Genomic DNA, 16,269 nt, shown 5'->3' on the forward strand with positions numbered 1-16,269 from the left:
AGTGTAGCTACTCATTTCTAGGCATGGGCGAATTTTGAGAATTCGCAATTCGCGAATTTGCGAATTTTGCGAATTCGCAATCTGGATTTTGCGGATTGTGTGGGGAATGGCCGGGCGGGAAAACGGTGCACATCGCTAGTGTGAGGGCAGGGCCAAACGGGCGAGGCTTATATGCGAGTTCACATGCCTCTTGTGTGTATAAAAGGACAGGCACGGATCAGAGAAGCTCGTGGTCACAGGAACTGCACAGGGATTGAGCTCGTGAAAGTCAATTATGCAAAGGCCTCCATCAAGCATCATAGCTAATTTTTGACGATAGATATGGGAAGAGCGCACACCTACCCAGCCTCGACAAAACACACATTTTTGGGGGGCTGATTAACTTTGCCATCACACCAAAGAGCGCCGGGGTCCCTCGAGTGAGCTGTCCATCAAGTGGGTAAAGGGCGCGAAGATGGTGCACACACCACTAGTGTGTGGGGAGGGGCCAAACGGACGGGGCTTATATGCAAGTTCACATGCCTCTTGTGTGAGGCACGGATCAGAGAAGCTCGTGGTCACAGGAACTGCACAGGGATTGAGCTAGTGAAAGTCAATTATGCAAAGGCCACCATCAAGCATCATAGCTAATTTTCGACGATAGATATGGGGAGAGCGCACACCTACCCAGCCTCGACAAAACACACATTTTTGGGGGGGCTGATTAACTTTTCCATCACACCAAAGAGCGCCGGGGTCCCTCGAGTGAGCTGTCCATCAAGTGGGTAAAGGGCACGAAGACGGTGCACACACCACTAGTGTGTGGGGAGGGGCCAAACGGACGGGGCTTATATGCAAGTTCACATGCCTCTTGTGTGTATAAAATAACAGGCACGGATCAGAGAAGCTCGTGGTCACAGGAACTGCACAGGGATTGAGCTAGTTAAAGTCAATTATGCAAAGGCCTCCATCAAGCATCATAGCTAATTTTCGACGATAGATATGGGGAGAACCACACCTACCCAGCCTCGACAAAACACACATCAATCATCCTAACTAACTATTTTAGGATGGCGCCGGCAAGCTGCCAGCGCCATCCTAAAATAGTTACTAAATTAGCTTCATCAGAAAGCACTAATAGATAAAATAAAGCAGGTGCTCGAGCACCTGCTTTGTTTTATCTATTAGTGCTTCCCGTTGAAGCTAACTCAGTAACTATTTTAGGATGGCGCTGGCAGCTTGCCGGCGCCATCCTAAAATAGTTAAAAGTTCAACATGCTTGAATTTTTGCCCCCGAAATCCGCTGCTCGCGGATCTCGTGGATTTTCACTAAATTCGCGGGAGTTCGCGGATCGCGGATTTACCGAAAATCCGCGAAATCCGCGAGCGGAACGGATTTTCCATGATTACTCATTTCACAGTGCTCCTAGCGTACAAGTCGATTTTGGGAAGCACTTTACTACAGTGGGGGAAGTGAAATGTGCAATATCTCTATCCCCAGGGCATATAAAACCTTTTTTTGTAAGGGAAACACCTCATAATTACATGGCCCGCTCCCGTAGGACACTTAGGGGAGACCCTGGGAGTACCTAATATGCCAGATTACTTTAGTTTATCACTTTTTAGGTTCCCCCACGACCAAAGTCGTGTTTGGGCACAATTTACATTTAAAAGTAGTGCTGCCACACAGGGATGCTCTCGGCAGTACACACATGTATGTGCAGAAAGGGCTGCTGGTCTCTAAACGGGAATGCCCTAATCTATACAAGGCACTTAAAGGTAGTTTTAATCCCCTTATCCTAATATGTACTAGGGACGTATAGGGTAGGTCATGCCATTTATAAGGGTACCCTAACACATAGTGTACCTTAATGTGTGTATATGAGTGTTTTCACCATACCACTGACCCTGGACCTGTTTAGAAATGGGGGGAGGGGCACATGATGAGTGTGCAACGTACCATGAAGAGAAATTATGAGAATACAGAGTTGGAAAAGGGATATTTGGGCATGGTTGAGTGTATTGGGCATAATTAGAGATGGCCTGAGTAGGTTGTATGATGGAACAACGCAGGGAAATAGGTAAAAAGCCTTTACCAAGCATTTTGTACCACACATTTTTTTATAGCGTGTATGTTTTTACAACGGATATCATTATATCACATTGTTTATTCATTTAAAACCAATGTATTTGTGGGGAGTAGACCCCTACATCCCACAACTTACCTTAAATGTGTGGTAATGGCATCAGTTGTAAAAACATACACGTTGTAAAAAACATGCATGCTTAAAAATGCATGGTAAAGTCACAACATGGTAAAAACCTCGTTGTAAAGGCTATTCCCCCCTGAGTATAGTAGACAGTGAGACCATGGATGGATTTGGAAATCAGAATGATATTTAAGAGAGATCATTTGAAAATAGCGACAAAGCCAATAGGGAGAATTGGAGAAAGGTCTGCAAAGGTCACGCAGAGTAGAGGCGGGAAAGTATAGGATTTTCAAATGTTTGGGAGGCGTACGTCTTGCACAGTGATTTGTGACCTGCTCTCAAATTCTGCACTGGTTGTCAGCAGACTCCTATGCAGTGTTGTGGAGTGTTCTGGTCACTGAGTATTGCATTAACTGAAGTTACCGTGTATTGCTGTTCTTCTCACTCAAGTGGAAGGAGTGTCTGCTAAATGCAAACAGAAACATCCTCTGTAGACACCTCAAACACTTATCCTTCAATAATCTGTAGCACCAACATGTCCCCAAAACAGGCCGTGAAAAAAGTCCATAATAATATCACGTTGCTCTATCTTTTACCACGCATTCAACTCCTTAATATATCTTAAAAGTACCATTATTACCAACATTGAATTAAGCAGATTAATTTTGAAAGTAACAAAGCTATTTAACCCTTCAGGCGTGTGTTTAATTCTGCCACCATGTTGTCCTCCACAGTTCGACATGCAGAGGGTCACACTGGACGAACTGAAGCACATCCTGTATCATGCCTTCCAGGACCACTTAACGATGAAGGACATTGAGAACATCATCATCACGGAGGAGGAGAGCCTGAATGAGAACTCGGGCAACTGCCACACGGAGTTTGAAGGACGTGAGTGATGCTCTGTGCATTGATGTGATGCTCTGATGAGCTTGGATACTGTGAGAATCCTGTCAGCCCGGGCAAATCTGCTTGGATCGGATATCAGCTCAAGAACTATTACCAGTGTCTGCAAAGTTAACACCAACTAACTTATTCAAAAGTTGAAATTGAGTTTTTGCTCTCACTTTTCAAATTGAGCTCTGTTTGCACCTCTTTCTGAATTTATCATGAACAATTTGATCTGTGTGGGACCTAGAGAAAACTGAGTGGGTCAGACATTGCATTTCAGGTAACACCAATTGCAATCCAATGGGAACACATTTATCGTTTGTTACTCTCCATTAAAAAATGCAAAAAACAGGAGGCACAACATCGACACAAAATTGTCCGCAGACGCCATTTCACTGGATGTTTTTTCCCCGTCATATCGCACCTGCAATGAGGACATACATCTCATTGCATAATTTTACTTTTCTGAAGTCCATGCTGCCCAAGAGGGAAGGTTTAGCAACAACCAAAAACTTTGAGAATAATCTATTTTCGTTTAACTGATGCCCACATTACCCAGTCCTAGCATGAATGACATGCTGTAGCCAATCCCCTGCCTATTTCCTATGAATGACTCATCCTAAGGCATCAGCAACAGCCAATCCCTTTTAAAATATTATTTCTTTATTTCTTTTTAATTTAATGTATAGTGAACACAACGTTCATTAGAGTGTTATAGGAAGGGATGCGTACAAATAAACAATCAGATTAAAGTCAGGCACATTTCATTACACAATAACAATAAAAGTGCCAATGGATACATGAGACAACATTTAAATAATTAAACAGAGGCAAACGGAAGAAAAGAACACCAGAGCTAGGCTTTTAGATCATCTCCAGGAAAGAGCAAACTCAGTGCCTGATTAAGATGACGGTGGGACCGCCACCCACAGCCCGTAGGTGGCGGTCCCATGGCCATCGTAATAGTGTTTACCGTCTGCCATATTAGGATGAGAGACAGAGAGACTGACCACAACGCATCCGACATGGATAAGGAGCCTGTCGGTGCGTCGGAGGGAGTTGCATCCCTACAACAGTAGGGATTACAATGTCCCTCTCTGCAGGCCGTCTCGTGGCTGTTAACCCGCAATGAACAGACAGGCGGAAAGGGTTTGGAGGCCCTTAGCGGGCCCCCCCTGCCCCCCTTGACCTATGACATTGCCCCCTATATAACCCTGCACCATGTGGCAGGCACCTCATACTGCAATGAAAAAAATACACTTAGCGACCACCTTGATGGCAGTCGCATTGTAATTCTTAAAGTCGGGCGACCAACAGCAAGTTGGGCGGTCCCATTTCTGAAGGGATGTCGGTTGGACGTAAGTCTGACCGCCATCCTAATCAGCCCCTCAGTAATTATTCACAAGGAAAGAGGAAAGAACCAGAGCCATATTGGGAAAAAACAGCCCTGGAAAAAATGTTCAAACCAGCCTCGCTTCCTTCCCATTGGCATAGTCAGTGGTTGTTTTGGTATGGTTTTTGAAAAATGTTGTTGTAGCGTAAGCTGCCATGCCTATATCATTCTATAAAGAAAACATTGTCTAAAAGCAAACATAGTTTTGACTTCAAAAAGCATACATTACAATATTAATACCTGGCACTTAAGGAAACTTTTTTCTGTGAGAATGTTGCGATTCGTAAAAAGGTCAGATGACTGTTAATTATACTAAAGTTAGCCAATGGCTGTCGTGGGCTGATCCATTTTCTCATGAAATGTGATATAATGAGTGGAAGGAAATGTGAATGATAGAGTCACAGGCCAATGGATGAAGAGGTCCAATCCGGAGGTTGCATGCCAAGCTACTCCGAGACAAACCCTGGCTGAGACCATAAAACACTGTAATCTACAGGAAGCTCTCCAATCAGTCAGGCCCTCCAGTCTCACCGGTAGTTTCTTAGATTTTAAGAACGTTTACAGCTTTGAGAAGGAATTAGATATGATTGAACCGGTTCTAGCAAAGAAGCTGTATCTACAGTTTAGATATGGCACACTGCCTCTGCACTCATACACAGACAAATGGAAAGAGGGTCCAGCTCGCCCCTGCCCAGGATGCGAAAACCCTAACGAGACCTTAATGCATGTAATCTTGTTCTGTCCTGCCTATTGCAACAGTAGAAAGAAATGGATTATACAGCTATGTGTGAACCTGGGAGTTAGGAATTATCTAGAGTTTTTTAGAATTTTAAAATCCGATACTAATGCACTAATAGTTACAGCTATTGCTAAGTTCCTGTTTCTATGTGGTTAACAAGACGGAGAATGTTTCGGAAGTAACAAAGCTTCCTGGCTTGTTGTTAGATAACTCCCCCAGGAAAAACTTTGGGTTCCTACTGTATTTTAACTTTTTAATCTGTTAATAAATAACTTATTGTCTTAAATATCTTAACGGGACTCCGCCACTATACGGAAACTTGTGGACTATGTATATGAATTGGGATGTAACATGTGTATTATTTTATTGCCTAAAATGTGTTTTTTTTCTTTGTTGTACTTGTATGGTTCATAAACAAACCGAAATAAAGTTTAGAATGAATGAATGAAGAGGGCAGGATGACAGCCTCATCCAAAAGTAAGTTTTACAAATAAGGTTAGAGTCCAGCTTGAGAAGTAGCAATGTACTTCAAAGCTGAGCATGGGGACATTCTGGCAAAGACGAGACCTACCCAAAGGCAACTTTGCTTCACCTTTCATAATTTGCAAAATCATGTTAGCCAGATATTTTATGCACTAAAAGATGATGAGTCAATGTCAAACATTTGACAAAGACAGGACAAAAACCTAGAATGCTCTGTATCACAGACGAAGACATCTTTGTTGAACACTTCAAATATTAATAAATATTTATAAAACAACAATATTCTCCTTTGTTGGTCTTCGTTACAGATATGCAAGCATTTTTAGGGTAAGCCCTTTTGTATATCTCCCCAGAACAAATAGTCTCAATCAATCAGACTAGTAAAGCACGACTAATCACCCATGAGGTTATCCAGGCGTTCTGTACCCTGCGGCAGAGGGGAAGGGGTTCATTTGAAAAGGCCCAGTATTGAGTCCTTTCCTGAATTCCAACAGAGAGAATGAGGTACGGCGGTGAAGGAGGGGTATCGTACCAGGATTTGACAGCGTGCTAGGAGAAGAAGCATCCTCCACTGTTGCTTCAGTGGATGCAGGGGAGCTATGAATGAGGGAGAGTGAGGGGGGGTGCAGGTGTCTGGTGGGTTGGTGGAAGTTCAGGCTATGGTTGATGACGATGGCCCTTGGTTGTGTCCGACTTTGAAGGTTGGATCGGCATCTTGAATTAACATCTCTTCTGAATGGGCAAACAGTATAGCTTCCTGAGGTCGGGTGATGTGGGTTTGTATGGGGAGGGTGAGGATGAGTCTGAGGTTTGCGGTGATTCCCACCCAGAGTATATTGCATTAGTCCAGCCGGCTGGTGACTAGGGGTTGAGTTAAGTTTTTTCTTTTTTTAACGGGGACCCATTTAAAGATCTTGTGGAGTATGCAAAGGTTGAGGAAGTAGGTGGAGGAGACTGTGTTGATCTGTTGGTGAGGGTCCTCCTCTGGAAGGCCATCGTTCCATGACAAAGCGGTGTTCCCGGAGAACAGTATTTCCATTTTCTTTGTTTTGAGTTGTAGTCAGGTGTCTTTCTTCCAATCTGCAATGCTTGTCATCCAATATTGAGAAGATGAGCTGGGTGTTGTTGGCATAAGCTATGATGTTTAGTCCATGGGTTCTGGTGATGTTGGCCAAGGGGCCATATAATTGTTGAACAGTGTAGGGTTGATTGACGAGCTTTGAGGGATGCTGCAGATGATGTTCTTGGGTTCTGAGGTGAAAGGAGGTTGGCGGGCTCCCTGGGTTCTGCCGATATGGAAGGGGGTGTTCCACTTGAGGGTATTTCCTTGGATTCCAATATGGTGGAGTATCTAGATGAGGGTGTGGTGGGATATGGTGTTGAATGCAACTGAGAGGTTGAGAAAGATCAAGGCCACTTTTTCTCCCTGGTCAATGAGATTTCTGATGTCATCGGTGGCAGTGATCAGGTTGGCTTCTTTACTGTGGTGGGTGCAAAATTCAGATTTGGAGGTGTTCGGATGGCTGTTGTTCTACATGTGTTCCATGATTTAGTGGCTGAGAGCCATTTTGAGGATTTTGACTAGAAAGGGGAGCAGGGAGATGGTATAGTAATTCATGAGGTTGCTAGGGTCAATGGGTGGTTTCTTGTGTAGCGGTGTGACTTCTGTGTGTTTCCTTTGTTCGGGGGATGCAGCCGTGGTGATAGCTGCATTGAAGATGGAGGTGTGCTTGTTGCTGATTATTTTGTTCCCAAAGTTGAAGATGTGGTGAGTAAGTGGCTGTGGTTTGCACTAGTGTGACCAAGGAGGTTGAGGGTGTCGGTGGTGGTGGGTTGGATTTGCAGTTTTTGTAAATGGTGGCAATCTTGTTTTGGAAGATTCTCCAGGGTGTTGCAGAGTTCCGGGGAGGGAGTGATGATTTTTTCAGTGGGTCAGGGGTTGGAGAACTCTCTTATGATGTTTAAGAGGTCTTTCCCGTGGCTGGAGCTGGCTTCGATGCTGTCAGCGAGGGTATTCTTTTTCAGCAGTAGGAGTTATTGGTTGAGGGATGTCTTGCAAGTCGTTCGGTCTGGCACTCCTTCTTGTGCAACATCTCCTTTCAAAAAGCTTGTAGCTGTGTTTAGTGGTTCTCAGTTTCGCAGTGTACCAGCTGTCTAGTTTGGTGGGTTTCTTGATTTTGGTGGGCTTGAGAGGAACTACCGTGTCGGCGAATCTATGACAGAATATCGACAGACAAAATATCGACCTACAGAAACATCAAGGCTGGATTATCAAAGGCAAGTATATCGACATCCTATCTACAACATGGTAAGTTCAAAAATATCAAAACAAAAATATCGATGTTAAAAATATCGTAATTTAAAATATCGTTTTATATCTGTTAAAATATAATGTATAGAAAAAAGTAATTAATACTTATAAATAAAATAAACATTGTTAAAAATATTTATAGATGTTTAAAATTAATAAATAATAGATATATACTAATATAACATTAATTAAAGACGGTGTACAACTGTTACCACGCACTTTTTACCACGCACTACACTTACAACGCAGGCATTACCACGTATACCATTACAACGCATTGCACAAGGGGGGCGCTCTAGGATAGGGAATAAGTTTAATTTTATATCCAACACCTTCCCTAGTATCCACGGGGACTGGAGTTGGAATATAAAATTATACTTACCACTATCCAGCACCTCAAAGCGCTATGCGTTGTAACGGTATTCGTTGTAAATACCGCGTTGTAATGGTATGCGTGGTAATGGTATGCATGGTAACGTCATACATCCATTAAAGACATATATAAAATATATATTATATATTCACTTAATAATACATTTTAATAATTACTATAATTACTTATAAATTATTTAAAAATACTATAAATTACAAATAGACCTCCACAAATAAAATAATTACATAAAAAAGCAAATAATTTTTTTTAATAAATTAAAAAATATATATATATACTTTCAATATTTTTAAAATATCATAATACATCATCTAAATTAATTCTAAAAAATAAATAAAACTACTATTCCAAAAAAATCTACAGTATTAAAAACATTGGATAGGTTAAAATGTAAAATTACTATTCCCACTCCAGAAAATGCAAAATTAGGGAAAACATTGTGTAGCAAAGGGATAAAAATTACTATTACCACTCCAGAGAGTAAAACAGTAAAGAAAACATTGGATAGCGTAGGAGTAAAAATTACTATTCCAACTCCAGAGAGTGAAACAGTAGGGAAAGCGCTGGGTAGCGTAGGGATAAAAATTACTATTCAAACTCCAGAGAGTGCAACAGTAGAGAAAGCGCTGGATCGCGTAGGAGTAAAAATTACTATTCCCACTCCAGAGTGCAACAGTAGTGAAAGCGTTGGATAGCGTAGGGGAAAAAATTACTTTTGCAACTCCAGTGCGTGCAACAGTAGGGAAGGTGTGGGATAGCGTAGGGGTAAAAATTACGATTCAAACTCCAGAGAGGGAATCAGTAGGGAAAGTGCTGGATAGCATAGGTGTAAAAATTACTATTCCAACTCCAGAGAGTGAAACAGTAGGGAGAGCGCTGGATTGCGTAGAGGTAAAAATGACTATTCCCACTCCAGAGAGTGCATTAGTAGGGTAAGCTTTGGATAGCGTAAAGGTAAAAATTACTATTCCAACTCCAGAGAGTGCAACAGTAGGGAAAGCGTTGAATAGCGTAGGGGAAAAATTACTATTCCAACTCCAGAGAGTGCAACAGTAGGGAAATGTTTGGATACCATACAAATTAAATAAAACATACTTAGAAATAATTGATATATTTACATTTATTAAAGTTTTAATTTTAAAATAACTAAACATCATTTAAAAATACCCATAAATATTTAAAAACAATTGGTTTAAATAAATAATTAAAAATAAATTAACAATAAATATCAATTAATAAATAATAGTTACCAAGTAATAAATATTAAGCAATAAAATAATGTAAAAACAAAAAAAATTATTAATAATTATTTACCAATTAAAAAACATTAAACAATAATATTATTTGTATCCCAAAAAATACTTTTTATAACACGTTAATTAAAAATTATTTACAAATATTTCCCAATAAAAAATATTTTAATTACCAATTAAATAAATGAATTACCAATTACAAAAATTAATTACACATTAAATACATTAATTACCAATTACAAACATTAACTACCAATTACAAACATCAATTACCAATTAAATAAATTAATTACCAATTACTAATATTAATTACCAATTAAAACAATAATTGCCAATTAAAATTATTAATTGCCAATTAATAATTAATAAAAAATACATACATCATCAATACCAATAAATAAAAATAATTCATGACTTGATTACAATTAAAATACTTCCCACCCAATTCCCCTATAAACCCACTACCCGCTACAGAACTTAAACGCAAAAATTAACTAAAATTAATTTATAATTCCCAAAAAGTAATAATTAATTTAATATAATTAAATTACTTCCCACCCTATTCCCCTATAAACCCACAACCCGCCGTGGTTCTAAAACATAAAATTGACTTAAAAATAACATTATAAATATATGAAAATAGTTCACATATAACTTAAAACAAGTAAAATACTTAACAAAAAACATATAACACATAAGTATTAAATACATACTAAAATACATAACAATAGTACAAATATCGATATCAGTAACATCGATATTACTGACTTCGATATTACTTACATCGATATAAAAAAAATTGATATTACTTACCTTAGGGTCGATATTCTGTCCAACGATATTCTTGACCTCGATATTCTTTACCTTCGATATTTCTAACTCGATATTTATGTAGGTCGATATTTACAACTCAATATTTTGACTGTGTACCGTGTCGGTGCAGTCAGTGATTCAGGTAGAGAGGTACTTGACGGCTTGTTGAGGTGTCAGGGTGTGAGGTGTGAGGATGCCCACTGGCTCTCATATTTTGTTCTACGTACAGTGGTGGATTCTGGGTGGTTTGGTGGAGGAGCCGAGGGATCCTTTAGTCTTGAAATGGATGATGGCGTCCAAGTGAGCTCAGTGACATGGCTGTACTTGACTCTGTCGCTGACTGATGATGGGGTCCAGTGTGTGTCCTGCAATGTATGTGGAGTTGGTGACTAGCTGGGTGAGGCCAATGTCTTTTGTGCTTTCCAAGAAGTTTGCGGTGTTAATGTATTTAAGGTCATTGAGGTGAAAGTTCAGGTCTCCGAGTAAGATGTATTGCTTGGAGTTAATGGCGAGTTGGGCGATAAATTTGGGCAAGGCGTCACAGAAGCTGGAGCAAGGTCCTGGAGGTCTCTAGGTGAGGGTGCCTCTGATGGTGGTTTGCTGTCGGTTTGGAGGTGGAAGTTGAGGTATCCCATGATCGGAGTGGCGTTGTCCACAGTGGTGGTGCAGAGGATGGTATCTTGTTGAGGTGTCAGGGTGTGAGGTGTGAGGATGCCCACTGGCTCTCATATTTTGTTCTACGTACAGTGGTGGATTCTGGGTGGTTTGGTGGAGGAGCCGAGGGATCCTTTAGTCTTGAAATGGATGATGGCGTCCAAGTGAGCTCAGTGACATGGCTGTACTCAGTGCTTAATTTGTAAATTATGAAGTGCAGGTGCTCAAATGTTTGTCGGAGACCACGCCCACTTTTCCCATCAGACAGGACTACAAGGTATAGGAGTCGCATGTCATCCATGATTGTCATTGTAGGCAATATAGTTTAAGAGTTCGAAGTCTGGAAAAGGGCAAATTCAGAATTTAAAACATACCAGTATTGATAGGGGTTCTCTTCAATAAAAATCGATTTCTAGCCACATTAACCCTTTTTGCAAGATTAGGATAATGAAAGATTGGCCCAAAAAACATATAGCGCTAATATATAACTTGCCGTTTGCATGCAGCTCTTTGTTGACAGACTAGTTAATATTAATAGCTTGCTGTTCTATGATAAGATGCTAACTTACAAACTGCAAGTAACAAAAGGATCTCTCCGACAGAAGCAGTAACAAACACACTGACCTATTTTACATTATATGCATAGTAGACGTTCTTTGCAGCAGGTATATAACCCTGTACTACCTTTCAAGCAGTCACAGCTTCATCCACTGTCTTTTGGCAACGCACGCACTACAGAAATACCACAAACAAACAAAGGCGCAGCTTTGACTGGTTGCAGCGCAATACCCTCACTTTTCACATCACACTCCAGGGTGGCGCTTCTTTGCAGCCCTACAGATGGCAAGGTGGCTGTGAAACCAGGAAGGAAAGCGGGAATGGGTCAACGCCAGGGCAGTAATAACCCTTTTTCATAATCCGGGCTGCGGTCAGAGGTTTTTAAAGCCCGCAGGGGGGTTTGGTGTTCCTGTTCCCCAACACGAGAACCCACCGGACAAAAAGCGGGATTGGGTCCAGGGTGGGCGTCTGACTATCGCCTGTGGTTATTTTAAGGGTCGTGCGCGTGCATTACACATACACTCATGCTTGCCATACAAATAACCACGGAGGCCTCTTGTGAGTGGGGGCAGCGCTGGCCTCATCTGTTTTAGTCAGATGTAAATAAATTTCTTTATGAGAATAATGTTGATTTAGCAAGATTGTATTTGTAATAATGTAATGTGTTTGACAACAAGTTTAAAGTGGATATGAAAGCAAACAAATGTCTATGTAGATAAATACAACCCTTTTTTTTTAAAGTGCATATTTGGGTTTTATTATGTACGTTTTAAGTAGAATGGGGGTCCCAATGCAAAGGCTAACCAGGGGCTTCGTTTCTCATCTCAAAGTTGCCTGTTATACAGTCAGCCCTGCCACACCCTCCTTTGGAGCAGCCTCGAGGAATGTGTAGGGTTATTGTGGTCAGCCCTTGAATGGACTCAAACGTTTCTTCACAATAATAGTGTGGGAATGAAGTGCAGACCATCCATGTATTCTGTTATTTGCGGGGATGAACACATATTTATGCTTTGATTATCGCGAGATAAGAGTGCCAGGGCTTGGTAAGGGAACACTGCCTTTCGGTCCATGCGGGTGAAATTCTTGGCTCACACGATGCTTTTCAGTCAGTTTACATGAAACTGGTCAGAATGAAAATAACCCTGAGCTCCGTGAAAACGAGCTACAGCAACGTTGAGCACAGGATATTGTCAGCATTGTGAGCAGGTGTTGACACATTGTAGTGATTCAGCCGAGTTGTAGTGGGTAAGGAGCTATGAGACTGTGCTTGGGAGAACTCAGAGAGATATTTGGACGCAGTTCATGCTCGAGCCTTGCATGGCTTTTGCTCACGCAATTCAGTCAATTTTGAGCCAGGGAAACGTGCGGAGAGTAGTCAGAAGTAAATACATTTCTTTATTCCCTGTATGCCTGGCCAGCAGTGCTCACCCGCTGCCCGCGCAGACCTGGAGCCTGTGCTGGGGTGAGATTGGGCGGACGGGCCACGGTGCGGGTGCGAAGAGGGCAGAGGTGGCTTAGACTGGGCTTGGACAAGTGTGCGGGTTCAGGCACCGCTGCTGGCGCACTTCAGTCATTAGCATGAGAGTAGCACCACGAATGGTGAGTTGAGGTGGGTTAGGTAGCAGGCAGCAAGTGAAATGATGGTTGTATAACCTACAACTACAAGGCAAAAAACGCAGCACAGGCGAGCTCCCCAAGATTGTGCGCACTGCGCAGTTACATTATGGCTGGAGTGCCGTCATTAAAAGGTAAAGGCCGCTTTTTCCACAGGGCCCTGTTTGAGTGGGAAATGAATGGTGCACGGCACGGGTGCAGCTGGCACTCGATTAGAAGGCAGGCAATGGCAGGAAGCAGGATGGCATTGGGGTGTGTTGAGGGGAGAAGAAGGCATGGGGGAGTCGGACGGACCCTTCCATTAACATACTGTATGAAGTTGAACCGTGCACAACAAGTGACAAAATCAATCCAGGGCCAGGCATCATCGCCGCTATAGTGGTAGTGAGTGACTGGGGAGCCTCAGTGCCTGAGAGGCAGTGCAGGTATGCTAGGCCCCCTGGGTGCGGCAAAGCAGCGAATGCGCGCACATTGCGTTGCAATGTGAAAATTAGATCTGCGCACGCTGCTTGCCGAGCACAGCCCCAACCAACCCCCACCGATTTGGTGACGAGCGAGCCTGAACCGAAGCTGAAACCAGGGCTAGCCCAGTAATGTCTGATCCATCCAGGCAGCCCGGGCCGGCCTGAAACTGCGCAGTCAATAGCCCCACACACTACTCCTGGCAACATGATCATGATGATCAAACTAAGGGCCCCAAACTAATGGCCGCGGCCACTCATCATCATGATCATCAGACCGGAGAGACCCTCACCAATCAACATAATAATAAAAATAAGTAAACCAGTAATCACGGCGGCGCCTGCGGCCTCTGCCTGCCAGGCCCTGCCTCACCTGCGCTGGGCAGCTTTATTTACGTTTTTAAATTATGATTAGGCCGCCGGCCTACCCCAGCAGGCCATCATGATCAGAACAACCCACAAATACAAAAATAATCAACATAAAATGTTAACCAGACAGTAATCACGGCACCTGCGGCCTGCCAGGCCCTGCCCGACCCTGTCCCCTGCTATGCCTCACCTGCGCAGCTTTATTTATGGTTTTATAAATTATGATGCAGGCAGTCCTGGATGCAGATGATTAGGCCGCTGCCTACCCCAGGCCATGCCTCACCGTACCTCACCTGGTGAGCTAGTCTGCAACAGTAGTAGTCAGTCTCTAAGATTACCGAGTCAGCCAACCTCAGGTCCGACCGACTCCCGCTACTTTCAACGGCAGCAGCGTTTAAGTTCAACGTGGTGGGCACGACGACGAGAATGATGCAGCAATTACAAAATCTGCGCATGCGTCACTCCCTCTGCCGCGCACAGACCCAACGGCCAACCCCCGCAGAAGAAGAAGACCAGCCCAACTCAGTGTCCCGCCCACTAGGGGCCGGCAACACTGACTCGCGTGACCTCGTCCACTGGGCTGGGCCAGACCCGGCCCGGAAGTCTGTTGTCAGTGAAAAACATTAGACGAGTGAGGAGGAGAAATTGAGTCGGACTCGTACTCGTCACCATTAAGACAGTAAGTTGTTCAGAGTCATGACTCATCATGTTCAAACAACACAACCAGTCAGTACGGGATAACTAAGTGACAGCAGCACACATGCACGAAGGAAATCATGTAACTGATGTGCGGACGGTGCACTCACTTAATGCGATGCGTGACTCACTGTGTAGACCCGGCCCTGATAATTAGGTGCCGGTGCTAAGCACCGGCAAGCCCCGGCACAAATTAAGCCCTGGCTGTACTTGACTCTGTCGTTGACTGATGATGGGGTCCAGTGTGTGTCCTGCAATGTATGTGGAGTTGGTGACTAGCTGGGTGAGGCCAATGTCTTTTGTGCTTTCCAAGAAGTTTGCGGTGTTAATGTATTTAAGGTCATTGAGGTGAAAGTTCAGGTCTCCGAGTAAGATGTATTGCTTGGAGTTAATGGCGAGTTGGGCGATAAATTTGGGCAAGGCGTCACAGAAGCTGGAGCAAGGTCCTGGAGGTCTCTAGGTGAGGGTGCCTCTGATGGTGGTTTGCTGTCGGTTTGGAGGTGGAAGTTGAGGTATCCCATGATCGGAGTGGCGTTGTCCACAGTGGTGGTGCAGAGGATGGTATCTTTAGTGGTTTGGTGCCAACTGCCTAGTGCCTGCTGCCCCGTGCAGGCATGGACGGGTGCAGATGGGCTTTCCTTTGGAATTCCCATGGCGCCGCCACACTGCAGTCTTCATTAGGTTGTTTGGGAGGAGGTAGAGGCGCTGAGGTGGTGGGCTAGGCGGCATCGCTTCGGCTGCACCTCCCCTCCCCTTCGATGGGGACGCATCCTGGATCAAGATATTTTAGTTTAGCAGGCCCAGGTGGGCCCCTGTATCTGGCCCATGCTCAATCACAGTCGGCTTGAACCTTTGAGTTTGCCATGGTCTAACACGACCAGATAACCCATTCTAGCGCTCACTGGTTCTAAGTGCTCTTTTACATTTATTTTTTATAAATTCATATCTCAACTTCTACTTATTGGATTTTGGTCTTGTCATATTTAGAAAAACATTCCTTATTTGTATAACATAATGGGGAGTCTTTTTGTTGTGTTTTTACTGTGTTACTGTTTTAAGTGTTACACAGATACTTTACACATTGCTTCTTAGGTTACGGTTTACTGCTTTGTGACAAGCTATAAGAGGGCGAACACAGGATAATTTAGGGTGTGTTGTGACTTACCCTGACTAGGATTGTGGTTCCTGCTTGGACAGGATGCATACCTCTGCCAACCAGAAACCCAATAACTCACAATGGGGAACAGTGCATCTACAGGAGTAGGTAGTAGCTGTGTATGGGTGAAAGTAATTATGCCAGTGTTTTAAACGCATAATTTTAGCAATGGGTGGATGAGGTGTGGAAGGTAGATTTGGATAATTGGCGGAAATGGTGAAGAATAAGGATTATAGAGGACGGGTAACCTCTTAACAACAAATCAGATATGACAGCTTGCTTAGACACCTTCTATGGA

General features: G+C 43.1%; 1 protein-coding gene across 1 annotated transcript in view; it reads left to right on the top strand.

Moving 5' to 3' along the window:
• CALN1 (calneuron 1) overlaps positions 1 to 16,269 on the top strand; it is a 1,377,605-nt gene that overhangs the window by 1,275,588 nt on the left and 85,748 nt on the right. The window contains exon 4 of the mRNA XM_086958485.1: positions 2,924 to 3,080. Within this exon, the coding sequence (XP_086814611.1) occupies positions 2,924 to 3,080 (157 nt within the window). The remainder of the gene's footprint in view (positions 1 to 2,923; positions 3,081 to 16,269) is intronic.

This window comes from Lissotriton vulgaris, chromosome 2_1 (assembly GCF_964263255.1).
Source record: "Lissotriton vulgaris chromosome 2_1, aLisVul1.2, whole genome shotgun sequence".
NCBI classification, from domain to species: domain Eukaryota; kingdom Metazoa; phylum Chordata; class Amphibia; order Caudata; family Salamandridae; genus Lissotriton; species Lissotriton vulgaris.